Source organism: Helicoverpa zea, chromosome 20 (genome assembly GCF_022581195.2).
Source record: "Helicoverpa zea isolate HzStark_Cry1AcR chromosome 20, ilHelZeax1.1, whole genome shotgun sequence".
Taxonomy (NCBI): domain Eukaryota; kingdom Metazoa; phylum Arthropoda; class Insecta; order Lepidoptera; family Noctuidae; genus Helicoverpa; species Helicoverpa zea.
In genome coordinates, this window is record NC_061471.1 from 8554509 (window position 1) to 8577799 (window position 23291).

General features: G+C 36.4%; 1 protein-coding gene across 2 annotated transcripts in view; it reads left to right on the plus strand.

Moving 5' to 3' along the window:
* The window catches only part of LOC124640205, a 62903-nt gene that overhangs the window by 31089 nt on the left and 8523 nt on the right, over positions 1 to 23291 (plus strand). For both annotated transcript variants that reach the window (XM_047177871.1, XM_047177872.1), the window contains exons 2-11: positions 17451 to 17530; positions 18271 to 18417; positions 19132 to 19325; positions 19600 to 19831; positions 20194 to 20334; positions 20418 to 20736; positions 20854 to 21143; positions 21337 to 21536; positions 21806 to 21989; positions 22758 to 22962. In XM_047177871.1, the coding sequence (XP_047033827.1) occupies positions 17473 to 17530; positions 18271 to 18417; positions 19132 to 19325; positions 19600 to 19831; positions 20194 to 20334; positions 20418 to 20736; positions 20854 to 21143; positions 21337 to 21536; positions 21806 to 21989; positions 22758 to 22962 (1970 nt within the window). In that variant the 5' untranslated portion in view covers positions 17451 to 17472. The remainder of the gene's footprint in view (positions 1 to 17450; positions 17531 to 18270; positions 18418 to 19131; positions 19326 to 19599; positions 19832 to 20193; positions 20335 to 20417; positions 20737 to 20853; positions 21144 to 21336; positions 21537 to 21805; positions 21990 to 22757; positions 22963 to 23291) is intronic.

Here is a 23291-nt window from a genome sequence, read left to right on the forward strand (position 1 = left end):
TATTTTTTTGTTTTTAACTTTAAGTTGTTCAAAAACTGAAAATCAATGATTTCTTTTATATATTTACAGATCGTAAATAAAGTTCAAGGTAACATGTCAAGTAATTGATTTTACCTATCTTTAGATTTTCACGTCTCCACTCCCGTACGTTGTTTATAAACATATCACGACCAAATAAACGCCTAAGTATAAAACTCGTGCCAACCGTTAACGGGATGTCTCGATGCAGCGCGCAGTTTGCAATAACCACACAAAATCGTGCTTGCAACGATGCAGCCGAATGCAATGCAAGCGACCGGCGATGCATTTACATCTGTTGCCGTTATTTATCCTAATATACGAGTAATACTGAAGTTTGTTTGTTTGAACTTAGCTCTGGAAGTTTCCATCCTAGTCCCCTACCTGATCGGGAAGTAGTTTCATCTAGGAATTGGAAAGGAAATTGCTCGGCTTCACTTAAAATATTAAAATATTATTCATTATTATAATACAACTTAAAATATTAAGTGACTGAGGTAGGTACGTCTTTTATACCAAGCAAAAAATATCACAAAGGGCAATGTGGTAGTTCATTAGCCAATGGCAGATAAACCGGAGCCTGAATCAGTTTGTTTTAGTTCTCTTTGTAAAACTATTTCCTGCATTATATAGTAATAATTATCGTAGACCAGGTCACGTATATGCCAACTTTTGTTGAAATATTTTTATTGTTCCAAGCACCAGGAAGTAAAATATGGCTATTCATACCTGTCTAAAACAAAAAGTGACATAGGTACTTGACGAGCATTATCATGCTGTTTTTCGACACAACAATTTTATATGTCGCAATAAAACATTCCAAACAACAAAGGACTAAACCCGTTAAACAATTACACCAAAAGCCGTGTTATACACTCTCTAATTACTATAAAAGAGATTAAACACACAGATAATAATCAACTAACGTTTTTCACCCGCCATTTTATCACTTAATTACCAAACAAAAACGGAAACAGCGCACTATTTGCTAAAAGCACAATGATTAATTACTGTAATCCGAGCCTTTATTAAAATAATGAAATTAAAACTAGTGTCATGCTATACCGGTATTAATGAAACAATGGACTTTTAAGTAGGCTGCGGCATCCGCTGTGTCCCGAAATTGCATTAAAAACTGTATTATTACATGACGATTTCTTCACGCGTTTGATATAGAAAATATCATACCTACCGGGATGAAATGTACCTAAGTTATTGCCTTTCCCCAATCAATCTTTCCCACATGTTTTTAAATGAGTATAACTTAACCATTTACCGTAAAAGCAGTATAAACGTATGCCTACTTAAAGGACAGGACCCACAACGCGATTTTCATTCGGTAATGCCTAAGTATAGTAGGTTAATGACGTCATAAACTTTCACATTTGTGGTCCCTTCTGTTTTGGTAGCAAGTCTTTGTTCGTAAAACCAAAATCCTTTTAGGTGCACAGGTAGTTTCTGAGAATTGAATGTAGGTTAAATCGACATAATATGCTGCAACACTAACTTTAAACTGTATAGTCTATTTTTAGTCTGTACAAAAAAATATTATTATAGGATTTTAAGTATAAATGTACAAACCCCTGGATTATAAATCGGATTATAATCGACATAAGTTTTAACCCATACCGTAAGTGGAAAAAAAGAACCGATTTTATTTGCAAATTCAGTCACGCTTTACCACGAGACTGTTAGTTAGGTTAAGTTAATACCGAATGAACACCCAGTTTTAGGCCACCTGATATCTATCACCCAAAATAATCCAAAGTATTAGACCTCATCGGTAAAATGAGAAGCATACAGAAAAATTTAACTAACTACAACTTGAAGAACATGAGTCCCGCAACAAACACGAGGTGAAATCAGTTTTTGCACTACGATTAACAAGTGAATTTCCCATCAAATAGATCCGTGTGTAGGTCACTGAACGCAACGCTTGTAACGGATCCACGGCAACCGCACTCCGTTGCAATCTGCAGTGAGCCAACTAAGGGCAAATGGCGAATGAACTTGTTCAATAAAACTTAATCTATATCGCTGTATTGGTCTCGTTTTCATGTACTGACAATACAGTATAGAGCATAGAGCATAGAGGATATATAGTCTTTAGGATAGACTGAGGCCGTGGTTTGATGCTTGTTGGGGAATGCAGTTTTGGTTCAGTTGAATAGAGGCTGAGAGAATGCTACTGAGTACTGTTAGGGTGAAAGCTAAATAGCTGTGTTCTTAAGTGCTTTTCATGGAACGATGTTTATAAAATGGAACTAATGCAGTTTTGCTAAATTGCGACATGTGAGATCTTACCAGATTGAGTCAGAATTTGAATTGATTATAACACAATACAACTTTCACAGACATTATTAAACTAATTACCGCAACTCTAAAATCTTCATTGAAGATTTACCGTTTCATTAAACCAAAACCGAATCTGACATTTAAATTGATTCCCCTTGTTACAAACTACTTATAACTTCGAAAGCTCAACTTCCAAAGTCTTTGATCCCTAACCTGGATTTCTAGAAGATTCTTTATTCAGAAAATCGCACGTAATTCCCAAAGTCCGTAACGGTGAGCTGTATAAAGTCAGGAGGAAGTTACGCGTTCATAAAATCCCTGGAGCAAAGCCGCCATGAATAGCTAGCGAGTTATGTTTACGACACAATATGGACACACGTTGCGTCTCCGTGAAATCCTTGGACATATTTATGTGTAGTAACCGAGGTATTTGTGAACGAAATGGTTAATTCATAACTGTTCGGTCGTAGACTAGACCAAAAGACTACAGAGGGATACTGAGATTCTTGTATATGGATTTGTTGTTAGAATTTGCTTTTTCCGTGTTTTGTATATGTAGATGACGTGGCGTTGATTCTAAAATGCAATAGAGAATGCATTTATCTTTGTTAACAATATTGACGAGGGTGTCGTATTATTTCGAGAGAACTAATTGCCACAAGAATTAAGATACTACTCTACAAAGATCGTAATCTCACAAGAAAACAGCTACAAAATCAATTAAATGTAACAGTTCACTAAAGAGTTTGTAGAACAAGATAAACTGGCAACACCGTCTCTATTTATGCAGTAATGCGCTGTTTAAACCCAGCGCGTTATTGCCGTACGTGACTGCTGGCAACACTAGCACTGTTTATTGGCCGGAGGTGTTGTGGGACTAACGATATTGGATACATAATGATTAAAGCGGATCTACGCTGCTTGTGTTTAAACGGTTTTCTTTCTTTTGATGTTCTTTTTATGGGATACTTTAGAAGTGTGCTTGATAGTTTAATTCAATGTCGGTAACTACTGCTGCGGAGGTAGGTGAAGGAGGTATTTTATAATGAGGTTTTGGGTGATAAATCTCATTAAATGCTTTCTTTCGACACTTGTTACTTATTAATAACATTTGAATAATTTCTTCACTATATTCAGCGATGCAGAATTGTTGACGCTTAACTTATTTCTAATTCTAATAAACGAAAACCACTACATCATTATTTTCATTTACACATTTATTCCAATTAAAAATATTAATTGCGAAACTAGTTAACTCGCGAATGGTGATCAACTTATACAATAACTATAAATATTGAGCAAAAATTTTAAATTTCATACTTGTGCCACTTTCCAAGTGTGACGTCAGACGGAAAACGGATATCCTATATGGGCGTTCAGTTGTCGATTCTTACACAATGTTAGAACACCTACGTCTTATTGAGTTACCTCCATTTTCTTTCGTATCATCATTTTTCTATCGGAATAGAGGAAAAATTCGTGCAGATATTCTATGAATGTAAATTGAAATAATAGTGAACGAAATGTGTTATTCTGTTACATTGAAGAATATTATGGACATGTAGGTATCGTAAAAATAGTAATAACGAAGGTGTCTATTCAGATTCTTACCGGTTCTTCTCCATGCGAACTATTACTTGAAACCGCGCTTCCAGCTTGACGTTTTAAAAGAGTTTCTATAGGATTACTTTAAGAAAAAAAATGTTTGTATTTAGCCTGATTTATAAGCAGTCCACAGGATTACAGAGACCCGGACTGTTAAAATTATTTACAGACAAAAAAATATGTATAAGCTAATTAATGTAGAGGTTATGTATGTAATAACATTTTCATCTAAATGACATCACCTCTAAATCATACCTACTTATGATTATTTTGTCATTTGTAAACGTAAAGAATAGGTACTTAATCAGTCAATTTCAATGAGCTTTGCAAAAATTACTAGCAAAAAACCTATTTCGTGTTTACTTAATAAGCTCTTGTACATATTTAAGAAAACATGAAAAACATAATGTAAGATTAATGAAATAATCACTGTCAATATTATTTTTGGAGTTCAACGAATGTTATTAATCACGGTTTTGAATCTGTTTATTTTGACTGTCAAAATATTTTGATGGCTTTGTGAGTTTTATTTATTCCATTACAAATGTGCAGATAAAATAATTACGCGCTGTATTTTAAAACACATAGTTTCTTTTAAACTAAGTCGTTTCTAAAAAGCAAATTAAAGCTGTTGTATTTTTTTAAGTACGTAGTATGCTTTACTTTACCAACATTACTTACATATTTTATTCTCCCACTTGAAAACACGCTACTCTCAATACCACACAATCTAAAACCTTTGTAATTGCTCTGACATTGTAACACAAGTACAAAACACGAATAAGTATAATAAACATTAAGTTATTTAGGTCTTTAGAAAGGTGTAGAACTGTTAACATTAATTACGATTATCTGGATTGCAGGGTGAAAGTAGTTAACTGACCTTCCTAACATGCTTCCTATTGTGAAAGCCTGACTTTAATTCAGACAAAAAAGGCTTCCAAAAAAGGAGTATACACACGTCAGCATGAGGAAAAGAAGTTCGAATAGCAATTCGAATTTAAAAAAGTTTCTTTTTTTGTAACGCAAGGAGTTCAAATAACTCCACTGCTTTCAACTTGCTCCTAGATGGTAAATTGAGACTGTATACCAAAATACCAGTTGCATTACATCATGATTACATCAGTATAACGTAGTATATCATAACTTAACTTTATGATTACGTTGTGTTGACTCATCAGTGACAACTTCAAAACAGAACACCCATCTTAAGAGCCTAGTTACTTCAAGCTGTATTTTTTATTCTCACCGATATAATTTCATTCAAATATTTCCAATAGTTTATGAAAATAACGTTAAACATTTACTAGAAAAGACTTCAAACGCTGCGCAAACGCAGACGCGAGTAATTGCGAACTCTCTCTAACAGTCCGCGGTTTCACTCGGCCGGCATGTCGCATGCCGGAGTGAAAGTGCCTCGGACATGACGATTAGTATGGATTACATGTCATTTATCATCGCTAATTAGTAATGTGATGATGATATGATGGTTTGTGAAGCTTCCGTAGTTTTCAGTAGGGGTTAGTAGAGGTTAATTTCATTTTCTTTTAGCCATTAGGGTAGTATCTTGTGGTAATGTTTTTCTAGATGTTTCTATAAGATAATGTATGTAAGTAAGAGTGATAACTTGATTGCCAGATGCTATGCAATTTCCATTACTCAAATGACAGTCCAGAATAAACAAGTTTTTCGCTACGTACATTAGAGTATTACTTTCGTTTAGTAAAATATTTATGAAAGTATCACAACAGTACACCCAAATACTAAGTATTTCTCATTTTTAAGTAGGTATTATATAAATTAAATTAAGTAATAGTAGTTCATGAAAAAATAAAGATGTCCAGTTTGAGTTTACATTTGCGTCATACTTTCATTTTATAATGGCGTACCTACATATAATAAGCATATTGCTATGGGACATAGTGTAATGTCTAGGAACACGTTCATACGTAAGTACTTATTTATTCAATTGTAACAAACTTAGAAACTATTCTATGATTCTTTTTCACTGAATACAAGAAACTTAAAGAAGGTGTACTTTCTTTAAGTTTCTTGATGCAACTGAAATTGATAAAAATCAATGACCTTCTTACTTTTAAGTCAACACTTCTGAGGTTTAAACTTAGGTACTCTAATACATAAAATATGGATTGACCCTATCTTAGGTTAGCATGTAGTTATTAAGTAGGTAGGTAAGTTGCGGTTACTCCGAGGCCAATATAAGCCGCATCAAACCAACTTAGCTGCAGTTAACAGTCTAGAACAATCCATTATAGGTACGTTAAAAGGCCTGGTAGCGCAAGGTACGGTGCCAAAATATAGCCACAGGTAAAATATGAAACACCTCACTGCGTGATCATTACTCGGGGTTGCCAGACCAATGTGTTCGTGGACGTGAAATATTACTTTTGTAACATACCTAGTTTTTATTGAGAAGGTTATACGATATTCAAGAAAAATGGCTTGTAATAGCCACGAAAGAAGCTTTTGTATGATGTGAGGTATATTTTGGAAAAGAAATGGGTCTTAATGTTATTTCATCAATTTCTTACAATCACATAGGAACCTACCAGTTTTTTTAAGATTGTATCATCATGCCCTCTGGTGTAGCGGGAGAGTGTCAGACTTTTCCTGTCCAAAACCTACGTTCCATCTTTTTGAAGCCCTTTATGTACCAGTAACTGTTATTTCGAACAATCACATACTTGCCTACAATGGTTAAAAGATAATACATCTCTTGTGAACATTAAACTAAATTAGTACACTGATCTAGTACCTACTAATGCATAGTACCTAGTATATTGGATTGGATATCTAGTATATTGGAAAAAGTGTGCCAACCCAAGAGCAGATATATCCAATTAGATTGGATTAGATTGGCTGTATGTACTTCAGTGGTACTAATGTAGTAATTCCACTAGTACGGATACGGCTCACTGTTCCCTCGTAACAAATGGTGGAAACCACTTCGTAACATTAACTTTTTTCTTATTACTTAGTGCAGTTTTTCCTGGGAAAATATATGTTGCAACAATCACTGAATTTATAAAACATAGTCATCTGTCGCGCATGTTCACGATAAAGGACTTTACTGATTTCATGCAGTTTGTATTAATTATTAGAGTGATTCTTGACGTTTAAGTATCTAAGTGTAAACCCCGCCAATATATGATTGGAAGTTTTAAAAATGTATTGAAAAAGACAAATAAATAATTATTCAGCAATAAGCAACCAATAATACCAAACCAATACACAAAACTCCGAACAACCTTTTTCTAAAAAAAAAAAACAAATGATTAAAACTAAAACATCTGGCCAAATCCGAACTCCAATTAACAAGCTCTCAAATACTTTGCACTTTTTCCCGAAACTTTAAAGCGGGCCGTTCAGGAAACGCGAACCATTAATGTAAATAAGGCAATCCGCCTAATGGATGGCAAATCGCTCCAGTTATCTTAAACAGATCGGTTGTTAAGCTCCCGATGTTGGGAGAAATCGTTTTACATTCTGAAATTATTTATTCGGGGTAGAAGCTTGGGCTTGTTAGATTTTTCAGGCTTGGGGAGAAAGAAAAAAAATTGTATTGATGGATGATTTAAGAATTGGTGTTCACGCTGCTTTGAAAGTCGGAAAATGTATACTATTCTAACAGTTAAAACCAGTAAAGAATAGTCAGGGCTGCGGGATGAGTTACCACGGCCTGGGTACATAAAGGGCTTAGGAATGAAAATGGTGCGTTTTAGTCAGTAAGAGTTTGACACGCTCACGCTGCACCCACAATGGAAATAGTTAGCTTAACTTGCTACTTAAACTTAACTAACTAATAACAGTTTATTAGTTATTCTACTTATCTGAAATCTATCGTGCAGCAGAACCCTTAATTTCCACATTACTATGGTAATTAACTTCCGCATTGTGCCGCGTTCACGACAAAACTTCCTGTTTGATAAATATGCAAAATTATCATCATGGCAACCCTGGCTGTAACAATTAAAGAGTATCTATTCATTCGTGAAATTGCCATGAAGTATTTAATGCGATATTTAGTGAATAAAACTTGTAAATTATGTCAAAATGTCCTATTAACTTGTTGGTTTAATCCAGATAAGAAAATAGACTTTGTGAAATGGATGCTTACTTTGTACCTACTTTTATTTAATCTTCTCACTTAATCATTGTTAGTTATGAATTTATTCTTTCCATTGTAAATGGATAACTTTGAGGATTATTCACGCTTTAATGGATAGGTATGATGATTAACTTTTTAATGACTTTCTTGAATGATAGATAGATAAGCAAAAGAGATAATAAAAAAAGTCACGCTATTTTTTGACAAAGAAATTCTAAATTGTGATATTTAGTTATGAAACGTAATTATAGCATCGTATTTATCTTATATCTATATACTCTATGTATGTACCTAAGAAGGTACAAAAGGTCAGCGTTAGCCTTTTTAATGTCCCACTGCAGGGCCAAGCCTCCAAGTACAAGGCATGACAAGGGCAAGTACAGAGAAGGAATGAGTTAATCACATCGCCTCAAAGCAAAGGGCATACTTACACTCATAGAATATAACATAGGTAAGTACATAATATGTACACAAAGCGAATTAATCACACACAGTGGAAGTAAGTTGGGGAAACTGCAACTGTCTTCCGTGACACGAGATACATTGGGATGTAACGTGTACCACACACACTTCCGACACGGTTTTACTTGTTCTCTCATATATTTACTTCATATTCTTCATAATTCCATATTTGTAGGAAGTCAAGCTTTATAGCTGGCGAGAAAGTTGCTTTTTGTCTTCGCCAATCGATGATTTATCGATCATTGTGCAAAAAGTAATGGCGGTAAGTTACGTTTTATGGTTTTAGAAAAGGCATGTAAGAATTAAAAGACATTTCCTATTGTAAGTAACAATGTAATAAATGCTGACATCTGTCTTTAGTTTTAACAGATCATAGTCATGAGGTTAGCTTGATTGAAATAATATGATTGTAAGCTTTGTAAAATTTGCAATACGGGTAAACCGCGACGTTTTGTTGCATGTTTTATCAAAACCCAGTGAAATATTGGTCTTGAATGTCGACACGTTGGTTTGGTCGACAGAGTTTGTAAACCGCTGATTTGCGGTCTTCTAACTACACAGCGCAAATGTAGGTGCTTTATGCAGTTTGTATCTGCTATGTATCTACTATGTAAAATAAAATAAATATTTAAACACGTTTGCTGAATTACTCATTGAATAAACTGTTCTGTAATAGTTCTAAGTCTCAGTAGCCACCCGTATAATAATCTCATCTCCGCATCCATAAAAAAGGATCTTATCGAAGTCATTTTCGTCTGAAAAAGAAAAAAACTTTCAGCGAGAAATCCCAGAAAATAATTTACTCTTCAAATCTTCAAGTTAAACCGACCCAAAGTACTTTGGGTGAACATTTTCCAAGTTTTTATAGTTCACCGCGTATCCAAAGTTTAGTGAGCATTTAAATTGATAGATCGTTTCAACTCCGATACCCATTGCCGTGGAAATTGCTTAAGTCAGCACATTAACTGAAGATATTAAAGAGCTTACCGATATTAAGAGGGATTTCATGAATTTATCAAGATTTGCGGTTCGATAATTTTTTTGAAGTGCGGTAAATCTTGTAGTTCTTAAGTATCTTTTTTAACCCCCGACGCAAAAACGACGGGGTGTTATAAGTTTGACGTGTCTGTGTGTGTGTGTGTGTGTGTGTGTGTGTGTGTATGTGGCATCGTAGCTCCCAAACGGATGATCCGATTGTAATGCGGTTTTTTTGTTTGAAAGGTATGTCATTCGGGAGTGTTCTTAGCTATGTTTGGTGGAAATCGGTTCAGGTCTTCAAGGTCATCAGCTCGTTTGTTAGGTGTGATAGGAATGTTACACGCTCAGTTTACTTGCAAGCATATGTGGGATCAGAAATTTGAAACACTAATGTCTTCTGGAACCACTGAGCTGGTCTGCTGTTAGGACACGAAGATCGGAGACGTAACCCTGAACTGCCTTTTAGTAAACCCATCGAGTTTGGGCTCGTTGAATTTGTCTTGACTAGCTCTCTTCATTTTTCTAATTGATTAGAACCTGATGCTGGAAATAGGATGTGGCGGATGAAACCCTGGAATGCCGGAATGAAACGGATAAACCGATTTATATGTATTTTTGCTGAAAGTCTAAAATGACCAAAGGTTAATCTTTATTGTTTCTCAATCTGTGCAATTCTCCCAGAGCCAGTTTGTCATGAGGATTGTTAAACAGCTTCCTTTGGCCGAGATCGCATATAGCGACCACATCTTAAAATAAAAGAAATTAAATGAAAGAAGGAAAAATTAAGGAGCTCCTTCAAAAAGCATGAAATAAAATTAAATTATAAATTTAAAAAAACCCCCGACCCAAAAAAGCACGCAATTATTATGACAAAAGGTTAAAAACGCTAAACCCTATAAAAAGCAAAAAATAACTTTTAACACTACGTAAGTACCAAGTTGGTACCAAGTTGGTTAAATTTATAATTTAATTTTTAATAGTGATCATTCGATAGACACCCATGAGTTCGTCTTTTGAGTGCGTATGTGTAAAAGTCAAGTTCTCAATTCAACGAACAGAACATACACTAGTTTTATAAAAACGCTATTCAACGAGGAGCCTAAAAAGACCATTGGGAAAACAGGTAGCGGAAAGAACTATGGCGGATTTTTTTATACGGGTCTTCCATTTCCAAAAAAAACAACTTTGTTCGCTAACGTACACATAGCAAATCTAACCGTACCCAAAAAGCTTAATTTCACACGCTAAATTCACTAAACTTAGCTGCTATGACAAATTTCGTGTCAACATTAACACTTCTATTATTACAACAATTATTCCATTACACGAACATCAATAACAATCAAGCTATCGACACAAATGCAGTAATTGTGGACTAATTATGTCATTATTGACAGCTCGGTAATGAAGTCACTCAGTGAAATCGAGAAAGCAGGCATCAATGACCTGAGGCTTGTTTTGTTTGACTGTCACGCGCGGCTTTCGCGTTCGTGCGAGCAGCCCTTGATCGCACTATGAAATGTCAGTGATTTGAATTTTTATTATTTGGAACGTCTCGCCTGAAAGGACTTTTTAGTAACATTACGCTACAATTTCAGAAACCTTACTTAAGTCTTTAAACGCTATTTTTAGTTACTGAGAAAATGTGCAAAAATAGCTGCCTTCAATAGCACAGTAAACTGACCACGTCAATCGTCGTGATTTGTTTCAAGAACCCAAAACAATTCGCGCGTAAGATAATATACCTACCTATTGTGTTATGTAACTCGGCGTAGCCAATTTTCCTTCAATGTAAACCTCAAAAGCCCCCGAGAGAATGGACTGTGACAAGACTGATTGACAGACAAATACTGAATTGATTCCATTGGCAACAAGTTTGAAACGACAGCGGCAAAATAAAATTGCTCGTTACAGAAAAAAAATGCTAATTGAAAAGGAAAATGTAGAACCATAAAAAATGCCTAATTTTTTCGTCATAACTGTCAAAATGTAAAAGTAAGACAAAAAACGATCGCACCTTCTATTGTTAATCTTTGATTATCATAACAAAAGTTAAATTAGATAGATGTACTAAATCTTTTCGTGTCGTAAGTATTTATATGAGGTGCCCATGATAGTAGGTACATTGTTACGATACATACAATGTGTGCCAAAATCGTGAGTGACACATTCAAATTTTACTTTCTACATAGTGATTGCTTTATTTATGATAATTAACAACTGCATGCTAGAACCTACATATAGGCATATTTTCCACATACTTATTAAAATATTTGACTGTTGCAACATTGTATTTTTGGAGACGCTTGCTAAATGGGGGTCAATTACTCATTAACAAAGTTGACACTTGTATTTTACGCTAAGATAAATCGCAATAATTAAGCTAATTAATTTGTCTCCCAGGATATTATGCACTAATTTCATTTCCTAATTGCAGTTTATCTTTTTCCAAGATTATTTTTTTTATTAACGTTTAATAAACAGTATCGGTAAAAAGCTCCAATCGATCTTTTTCTCTGGCGCCATACTCAGGCTTTTTACGCTAATAGAAGATAGGTATCTTGCCAAGAAACACAGACTTTTAGCGTGATTCTATAGAACAAAAGATTTTTTTATGTTACGTTCCATCAAACATAAAACTGCCGCCTTCGATGTTTTTCCAGGCTTTTATGTTATTAAATGAATAAAAAGTATTTTCCTCTCTGTATCAGTAGAGTTCATTTACTTTACACGCTTTTTATCTTGTTTACTAGAACAAGATAAAACATTCACATGGTACCTAACATTTTATTTCCTAGAAGTAGCTGAGATTTGAAAGCATCTGGCAAGGACTTAATATCTCTGACGCACCACTTGATTTAATTCGCCAGGTTCGTAAAAGACATTTCCTGAAACGAAAACGGGGTCCCTAAGGATATAGAACAGGAGCAAAGAAGCTAAAAGATCTAGATTTTCCTATACAAAATGCCTCTTTTAGTCACAAAGACCGTCCTCAAATGATAGATACATTAATGTCTCGAGGGATTGTGCAAGGATCCATCACGGGTCGCATGTAGATTCTGTAGCGTCACATAATATAGCCTAGATTAACAAAGACGGGTAATATAGCTGAGTAACTAGTTTGCGTAAGCTTCCTACAGCATATTACTTATGCCTACGTACCTAGGTGTATGGATTGAGGTTAATATCTGCTTATGTAGGATATTTATTAAACTAAACTTAGTGCATTAAACATATTTTGCAATCTAGAAGTTTCCGCGTATAGGAGACAGGGCACAGTGAGCCAAAAGGGCACGCTGATGTTCCAAAAACGTATGTAACTTAAAGGATGAACTGTAAGGTGCATCATATTCTGTACAGAGCAAAGCCTTTTTCAATAGAAATTCTAAAAAGTCGTTCACCTTACCTACAACAATAAAAAAAAAGATTTTTCGCGCAAAAATAACAAAAGTAGGCAAAATAAACACGAAGAGAAACCTCTCATAGCCCGTGCCAATCTGTCACCATTTGAATACCTTAGTTAAATTCACTTTCTATAGTAACATTGTGTTTTATATTATATTGAATCCAACTCGTTTGCGCTTGAATTAATTTAATTGTACAATTCCATGCTTTTATCGATATGAATTTTCCGATGTTAGCAATATAAATGGAGAATGAAATGATTGAATTGGATGCATCCCGGTGTATTCTCGATCGATTACATTAATTGAATTGAGAGTAGTCTACACCTATAATTCCCTTGTTTTATCGTCATGAATAATGGATCTTCGTAAATATGTAATCATCTCTATCATAAAGTCTTTTAATAGGTGTTAATTGTAGACAATCCGAGCTCGCAAATCTCTCGCTTGTTATCAGACAATTGCTAATTGTTTACAAAACAACTACTCAATCGCCGATATAAAAACAATGGATTTACTCAACGCTGAATAGATTATGTCATGAACTGATAAATAGTGGACGGTGGACCGGTTTGTTATGTTAGTTGCAACTGACACTAATGAAGGTGGTAGTGATGATAGTTGCATAAAGACTGACCTAGTTACGGATAATTTGTAACATTTTGAGGACTATGACAATATTTGCATAATTGTTATGAATGTGGTATAAAAAATATAAATTGTAGTTTTTATTATTATGGCTAGGCCGCATTATAGAATAATGACATTAAGAAACATGGCTAGGCTGTATGGTCTGCCTGTCTTTTGCTACAATAAATGACACGCCATTGTTTATTTTTCTACTTTCATTCTGATTTCAATTTGTTACACACAAAGCTGGACTCCGATTTACTTTAATAAATAGATCTACATTTATAATGTTTCGAAAATCCAGCAGTAACTTCATTGCACTTGGGCAGGTAAGTCGTGTTTCAATTTTGTACTAACACCTTAGGGTAATCAATTTATTCCTATATTTTCGAGTTTAATAGGTATAGCTAATTTACTGTAGGTAAGTACATAGATAGATGCCTAATTTCGATTCAATATCGTGTTCCTTAAATAAGTAGGCAAAGTAAGTAAGAAGTCATAAAAATGAGATTTATGCCCACGATCTCTCAAAGTTTGATTTACATTCCTAGCTCGATCAATACCAACAGAGTTATGTTAAAAGGAAGAAAACTTTGAGCGTCTCGAATCAATGTTCCAAAGCTATCAAATTTTGCTACAAGCTAACCCTTTGCGAACTTACTTTCTCAATCGAGCTCTTGTCGATTTTTACGAGAACATTGACTTTAAACTTTTACTATTCCTCTGTTTGTATGAAGCCAAAGGAATTTGATCTTTATGACCGAAATTTCACACAAGTTTTCACACATTTTCCTCTGATTTGCGTAAAATGCGATTCGTTTTGAGTATTCTGAACTCCTCGCTCTCAATATCTTTTTTAATGACGCCTCTATGATTCTGTTGTCCTTTGTAATGCAAATAAGATATTAAAATTGAATGGCGAAAACATTTTCTTCTTCAATTTTATAAAACAGAATTTCTTTCTACCTTAGAAAGATTTATAAATGTTGATATAAGACCTTTTACAACTCCTGTTACGAAATTAACTCTTTTCTGAAAGTAATGAAGAACACCCACGTTCTAATTTTAACAAATTAAACACAAGTCTTACTTCCTACGCGCGTACAAGTAGTCCAATTTTACCGCAAATTTCTCTAGAATCGTTTAAAAATAACATAAAAAAGATTAGATGCACCACAATGCATAGCCGTCTGGTCGCCTTTCACCGCGAGTTGCGTCACGAGACACGTCATGAGTTCACTCACTCCTAACTTACGACATCCCTGGCTTGTTGGCGACGTGACCGAAGCATGGAGTAAGGAAAGATTAGTGGAGATTCCATAATGCAGGTAGGTCAGGCGCCTTCTACCAGGTCAAATTCGTACGGTGGTAGTGACCAAAACGATCAGCTACGAGTGAACTAACGAGGCATTCGGGTTCTTTGAGGCATCTCGCAACGTTTAAAAAAAAATATCGGGTCCAAAGACGGCGTAAACGGTAACGTTCCTCGTTCCCGCTCACCTGCATTTTAGCGCGCTACTTAGGCGATTTTCCGTTATGGCACCTCCGCTAGCCATTTTGTTCTCCATGGACCGAAGATATGAAGGAACGTGGCGTAAGATCCCACGTCTCTGATAGCGTATGACGTAGATATTTTCCCCAGACGAATCTAAAGCGAACAAACTTTGCAGTGTTAAGTTGTGTTGCCACAATAAAGTGGATAAGTTGACTTTATAGAGCTATTTCTTGGATAGGATTTTATCTTTTCTTTATAAATGTAGTTAAGTTTTCTTATCGCAGAATATTGAAATATCATTACACTTATTTTGCTTATTTATTTGAGTACACTGCAGTGTCCTATTTTTTAAGTAACACCTTCAAGTTTTGAACTCTAGTACCATTCAATCAAGCTTCTATATTTACTAAGCTAAAATGTTAACAATCATCATCATCCTCCGAGCCTTTTTCCCAACTACGTTGGGGTTGGCTTCCAGTGTAACCGGATTCAGCTGAGTACCAGTGCTTTACAAGAAGCGACTGCCTATCTGACCTCCTCAACCCAGTTACCTGGGCAACCCAATACCCCTTGGTTAGACTGGTGTCAGACTTACTGGCTTCTGACTATCCGTAACGACTGCCAAGGATGCATTCAATTACAGCCGGGACCTACAGTTTAACGTGCCATCCGAAACAGAGTCATTGGTGTCATAAATGTTAACAATAATATTGTAAAATTGTAACATTCGATATTTTCTTCAAAAGACGGTTTTGGTAGTTAGGTACCAATAAGTTTGTATTCGGCGCCTCACACAAGTGAGTTCAGAAACTCTTTGCCGAAACTTCGGTCATACGACTCCAAACTACGCCGGAACTAATCCTACGTATTCTATTTGACTAACATCGAAACTGGGGGAGGTTTATTCAATAAACGGTTTCGGTAACTATTGATAACTCCGCATTGAATTTGAAACTATTATTGCGAAGCCAATAATACTTGGTACCTATCGATTTTAGGGATGGTACTTATACACGGTTTACTTGATCGATATCGATGTTTTAGGTAATAACTATTTTTTATCTAACAAAACCATAGCCATGAAACCGTTAACAACAATGAGCTGTCGTGCTTTCAGTAGAAAGAGATGCAATGTCACAGAACTAAGTTCGTTGACCGGCAAACGTTAAACTCAAACTAAAATCGGAGAAAGTAATCGCTAATTAGCATGCAGTCGATGGGCTCGGCAGTTACATCACTTCCTAACTCCAACAAATAGAAACGAATACAATAGGAACTTCAAGTATTTAAAGGTTTTAAGTATAATTATAAAAGAACATTAAAATAAATTCTGAACGCATCGGTTGCGCGGGAAAGCCCAGTGTACGTAACCGCGAAGTGGCGCGAGGACGCATGCGCGTGCGTTTGAATTCCGAACCGTAGACTTGATACGCGTCATAAATCGTTGGAATCGTCTGGTTTTTTTTATATAACTTGGACCAATCAATCTTTATTACAATATTTATTTCTTCCCCTTTTCATTCAGTGTCATTAATCTTTAGGTACGTAATAATTGCGAAAAGCAATTGCTAAGGAAACTAGCAACAATTTTCACGCCTTGTTTCCTGGTTGTTTAATATAAAAGTAAATGATTAATTATCTGTTAAGCGTTTGTAATTTATTAAATGCAAACAATCGAGATCCAGTATCAGCTGAATACTTTACGTCTTCGATTTCAAGGCTTTCCCTCGTCATAATGTCTTAATAACTGTAATTAAATTCTTTAAAGGTCCGTAAGAAAAATCTCTTGGGTCTAAATATTACTATTCAGTAGGTACGAGAAGCATTTTCTCGTCTATGCCATCTCCATCGCCTTTTAATCAACCTTCACCAACTTAGTTACATAAATTCGTCAATCCAAACTTCCAGCGTAAATTAATATCACAAAGGCGAAACTTTCAAGAATTCCCCAACAAACTATTGTCAATTGATAACTAAAGGCGATGTGTAACGACTTGTCTAATTAGGTATCATTTAACAATGGTGCCGAATAAATTTGAGCGGCAAGGCCGGGCCCATGTTTGTTCAACTTGAACAATTTGTATGAGTCACAGCACAAGACTCAGATGCAAGAATACTAAATAAAAATGCTATGGAGACCTCCCTTACATACTTATACGTGATCAGATAAAGAAATCGTCTTGACAATGATATATTGTATTCATTGAGTTTGACTGTAGGCCGTCATTTGTTTTGATTATAAGGAAAAAACAATGAGATATTAATTTTGTTTTTAATCACAGCTTGAGTTCGTTGGTACCTTGATCTAGTTGTTGAATGACAATTCTTGCATTCCCGACAATACGCGGAATGTGATTACCTACCTTTCTATAAATATTATCCATACTTTTACATTGATTACAATTAACTAATAAGTATTTATTTTTGTTGCCAGCGTTCGCGTGTGTGATGCAGCGATGTCGGTGGCGGTGAGGGCGGCGCTCCTCTGCGCTTGCGCACTGTTGCTGCAGCAAGGTAAAACTATTGCCATTTTTTACTTAAAAACTACCTGGAGAGCTACTACTCGTTGGGATGAGAGCAAAAACGATGACATAAACTTGTTTTTTTTTTAATGCACAGTCGCAAAACGAAACGGTATCCTCGAAAAAAGGCAGTTTCAATGAAATTACCTGATATCTCAATTAACTCACCATCATGGCCAAGACTGCAATAACTTTTCCACTTAAATCTAAAAAACTCAGCGAGGATCATTAAGTTATCATTAATATTGCTAACGGCTATAAATAAACAGTTACTGCATTAATTAATTATCCAAGTTAATTAAAGCTATCAGGCGTTTTATTCACAATTACTTACCTATCGGAGCTGTAATAGCGTTCGATCCTTATCGTGTTAGTTGCGCCAATATTCTGCCCTAGATTTCTCAAGTCTACGCCGCATGGAAGGTGCACTAATACTATACCTACACAGAATGCTAAAGCACTTATTTTTATTGCTTACATTGGCTTTAGTACTTTAGTATTGAGATAATTGGAAAAGCAATGTGCAACTGGTAATACTAATAGGTAAATAAGCTGGTAAGTAAATAAGTATTGTTTTGAATAGTAGTATTGTCAAAATTCTCAATTTAAGCTAAAGTTTAGAAGCAACGGTTCTTAAAATAAAACAATGTTTCATAAAATGTGGAACTTTCTTTGAATTCAACTTGCTTGGACTTTTACAACTTTTATTCAAATCTCGTTTAATTTTCGCAGCAAGCGCGGAGCTCAGAGGGAGGTGTCCGGCGCAAGAAAGCGCGTGCCCTGCGCGTGCGACGCCGTGTACCACGGACGATGAGTGCGGAGAGAAAATATGCTGTTCCACGACCTGTGGTCGCGCCTGTGTCGACCCACTTTTCACTGGTAAATTGTAGTTTAATCGGTATTAATGGAAACTAGTAGAAGTTGTTGATAAAGCAGCTGGTAACATGTAGGTCCAAAGTAAATTCAAAATGTGCAAAGATCTACACCCACCTACACAAAGGTCTACACAAGTTATGTTTAAGATTCGTATATTAAGAAGCCTGTTCTCATCATCCGATGCTAGTCGGTGAAGAAGAAATGAAATATGTATGCAAAGACTTACCTGTTAACGAGATCCAATGTATAATAGAATGGGGTTATAAATATTTTTGGTAGCATCACAGACGGCATAAATGTTAATCTGAAGATTATTTGAGCTATTTCATACAATAAACAAGCAGTATACATGCTAAGAAGCGGAAATTCAGTTAGCAATTAATACACCCTGTTACACTTAAATTTCTCAGTTCAAAACTTTACCGGGGGGTCATAAGTTCCTTAACTATCTACATGTCAAGTTTTGCCAAGTGACAGTGCCCTGAGCCTCTTGTGGGTATATGCAGAGATGAGCAAGATAATATTGATACACCATATAATAAACTCTTGTCTTTAGGTCCTCCTTTGGTCAGGCGAATGTTATTTAGCACTACATGAATATTTCCGCACCATCATGACATAAATTCTTAACTTACTTCACTGTCAAAATAAACACCTCATCATCAAAGGCTAGGCAGATGCCTAGCCTTTTCCCTAACACCTGCTATTCTTCCCCAGGCTGTGAGAACGTGAAGCTATCAGCAGAGCGGATATCCCGTGCCTTAGCCGCGGACAACACCCGCGGCGGCCGGGGCAAGCTGCCGGCCATGAGGACTCCTCGATGCAGGTTCACGGATGGAGAGTTTGAGGAGATCCAGTGTGACAACGAGATCGTTAGCACGTGTTGGTGTGTCGATGCTGCTGGGTTTGAGGTGAGAACTGATGGAATAAAATCTGTAGATTCAGTCTTTAGTTTTTGGAGCACTTTATGTAAAGAATGATTGAATTTATAATCGAAGTAATAAGTTTGGATTATCAAAATACATAAAGCACGATTCAATACAAATGATAGCTGATAGATGCCAGTAGGATACCATTTATGAAATCTTAGTAAAAATAATCTTCATATAGGAAGGATTCAAATATCCAAAAGTCAAGCCACTCCCTTTACAAACCTTAGTCTTGAAGACACATCTTTTTTCACAGTTACCAGGAACCAGAGCACCCGCCGCAGCCCTAGTCAACTGCTCCCGCATAGATCCATGCGCCGCACATACTTGCAGAATGTTGTGTCCTCTCGGCTTCGAGCTCGACCAGCGAGGGTGTCCGTTGTGCAAGTGCAGGGACCCTTGCTCCTCTGTCACTTGTCCTGGACAACTGTCGTGTCAGTTAGAAGAGGCACCGTGTCTGAAACCCCCGTGTCCTCCTGTGCCTACTTGTAAGTAACTGCATGCTATGATTCCGTATTGTGTATTAAGAGCCGAATTTTACGTATTTTTTAAGTTACAATGTCAATTTTTCGACCAATAAACGAAAAAATGCACTTCCGAAATTGCAAATCATTCATTAAACAAGACGTTTCTATATCACTTCAAGTATTTGCATAAAAAATACCACAGTTACAAAACAAGGATGCTTATTATTTATACGGACGACGTTATGCTAAATACCTAGCCAATGAAACATAACATAACGTCAGAATTATGAATAACAACCAAGTTTGTAGGTAATATTGCACGCATTACAGCAGATATGCAAATGCAGTCTTTGTTATGACTAAATAATAACCTTGATCTTCAGGTAAACGCGGTCGCAGTTTAAAGAACATTTGTCCAGTGGGAGAGCCTCTATTGATATCGGAAACTAGTAGGCCGTTCTTGTGTGGAACTGATCCTGGGAAACCAAACTGTCCACCTTTGTACAGGTGTCTTGTTGAATCAGGTATGTGGTGCATTTTGGCATGAATCATCTTCCTATCACTTAACCAAAGAAGTATATTCTATATATCTATTTATTATTTGCAGGAAATGACTACGGAGTATGCTGTCCAGCGTCTTTAGAACTCCAAAAAGCCGGAACATGCCCCGCTCTGAACAACGTGGAGGAATGTGGATCTCCTTGTACCCACGACTTGGAATGTCCCTCAATGCAAAAGTGCTGTGACAATAGTGAATGTGGCAAGCATTGCATTCTACCACATAACGTGACAATGTGCTCGCAGCAGAAGATGTTGGCAGAATTACTGGTTGTTAGCGAAAAGGAGGGAAGGGGCTATGTGCCCCAGTGTGGTGAAGATGGATCCTTTGTTTCTAGACAGTGCTCTAGGAATGGATTGGTTTGCTGGTTCGTATTAATCCTTCATTCTTTATTCAGATTGCCAAATTATGGAACATATACAACTACTAGATGCATATTATTTGTGGACATAGAATTCGTATATACATTTTTGCTTCCTTTCAGGTGTGTTGATTCAGAAGGCAACAAGCTCCGAGGTTCCATGGGACCTTCATCTTCAGTGAAATGCTCCTCAACACCCCTTCCAGCCCGCAGTGGTGCCCGAAGCTTAGAATCCTGTGCCCGAGCGCTATGTGCCGCAGTTTGTGAATACGGATACAAGACCGGGGCTGACGGATGTCCTACTTGTGAATGTGATGATCCTTGTGCAGGCTACCCATGTCCTGAAGGCGAGGAGTGCATCAGAGTTAGGGACGCTCAGTGCTCCGGAGATCTTTGTACAGGATATCCAGTGTGTAAGTATTTTTCTTTTACCGATCAAATGTTCTGACAGTCATAATGAATTCTGGGTTTAAATTCCCAAAGTAACTATGCAACATTTACTATGATGTTTCTCAAACAGAAGTCGCGTGAACAGTGCCCACGAACTGCGCTCATGCAGAATTTGCGATATCATAAATTAAATGTAATTTGTATCTTGCACCCCAGGTCGTCCAAAAGTATCATACGAGAACCCCTGCGAGGTTGGTGCCCCGGCTACCGATAGTAACGGCGTCCCAGAGACCTGTGGTGCTGATGCTGACTGTCCTGACAACCATGCGTGTACCAGGTCCAAGAGAAGTGGTACCGCCGTATGCTGCCCAGACCCTCATTATTTCGATAATGTTACTGAATCTGATGTTATGGAGGTACGTGTTATATTATCTATAGGCCGTTTTTAAATCCACCTTGTCAGAAGAGGATCATAACTGAAGTTAATTGTAAAAATTGATTTGGTTTTAAATATTTTTCTTAGGGAGATAAGGAGTATGTGGGTACATGAATAAGTTTTACCCGGCGCGAGACGATAACTACTTGAAAAGACTTGACTTCATCTGTTAATTAAAAGCAAGACACTTTATTTAGTCTTTGCAAGCAAAACTTAACAACATTTACCTCATTTTTACTTGTCTTCTAGATAAACTTCGAGTCATGCGGCGTGGAGGCTGAAGCAGTATGTGGTCTGAACTCCACCATGGCCTGTCCCGAAGGTGACTGCGATAGCGACATGGTGTGCTGTTCAACTGCTACCTGTGGCCCAGTGTGTGTCGACCCTGCGAAGATGAAACTACAGACTGATAGAGTTGATGATACTCCTACAAGTGAGTATTATGAATGTGTAGTAACGTTATCCTTAGAAGTCACAAAAATTGGACACAAGTGTCATCTGGTAATATCTCCATAATTCCAGATAATTCTAGCTACATACGGAGTGCAACTAGAACATACAGATTTTATCATATAATATCATGAAATCACTCACTCACTCAATCATATAAGAAGTGCAGAACACCAAGATACAAGGTGTTGATTTGCATTTGTGCCATAGTTCAGGAGGAGGTCATAAAATACGTAAATAATCGATTAGAATTACAGTAGACGGGAAATAGCTAATATGCACTAGTTTTTTTGTCATTGTAATGTCGTAGTATTTCAGAAGTAATCCAGTTTTATGAATGAAAATTATGAATGATTGTTGCGTATGCTTTCTGTTTGCGTTTTTGTGAGGGCGCAGCACGGTTTTAAGGCCAGTAACACACGCGCAAAGTTTAAATACGGCTAGATGACATTGACGGAATTCCGAAAAAAAAAAAAAAATTACGTTCCAATTTTTTTGTTGATTTGGGTCGAGAATCATTAGCACAATTACGTCCTTTAATATGGCACGGATGCAAATCAACAGCTTGTATAATTAAATCGAAGTAAACTAAAAAAGCGAAATAAATATTCGATTCAAAGCCCGTCAAGAAAAGAATTACTGTAAGGACTATTACTAGACACGATCTTATATTTCTAAATACATTTTCACAGAAAATTAAAACACCTTGCTTGAAAGACTTTTATAAAATTCTTCATCATCTTACTCCCAGTGTGCGAATACCTCCGCGATTTCGACGAGAAGATGGAAGGAACAGTGGACGGCATGAAGCTAGCTCTACCAGCCCCAACCTGCAAGTCCGACGGCTCCTTCACTTCGCAGCAGTGCGCTAATGGCAGGTGCTGGTGTGTTGATAGCTTCGGCACTGAGATACCTGAGACTAGTACGAGGAATGCTTCCGCTGTGGATTGCGATATGTAAGTTATTTTGATCCATTCTATCTATACTGTGATACTTATCTTTGTGTTTTTTATATTTTTGGATGAGTCCTATTTTTGCAAACTTTCTAATTAGCAGTGAAGTTTTGTAGTATAGGTATGGGTAAAATACCGACACACTGGTGGCATCCCAAATCCTAATTTTCTTGTGATTTCACACTTATTTCTCTTTGCAGTATTTCACTAAATGCTTCTTCTATATACTCCCTAACGTACTCCTTCTAGGAACTCACTTGTGTATTATCCATATGTGAGTCTTCACGTACCTAGTTTCTTACATGGTTCCTGTATGTACTCCTTTATACATA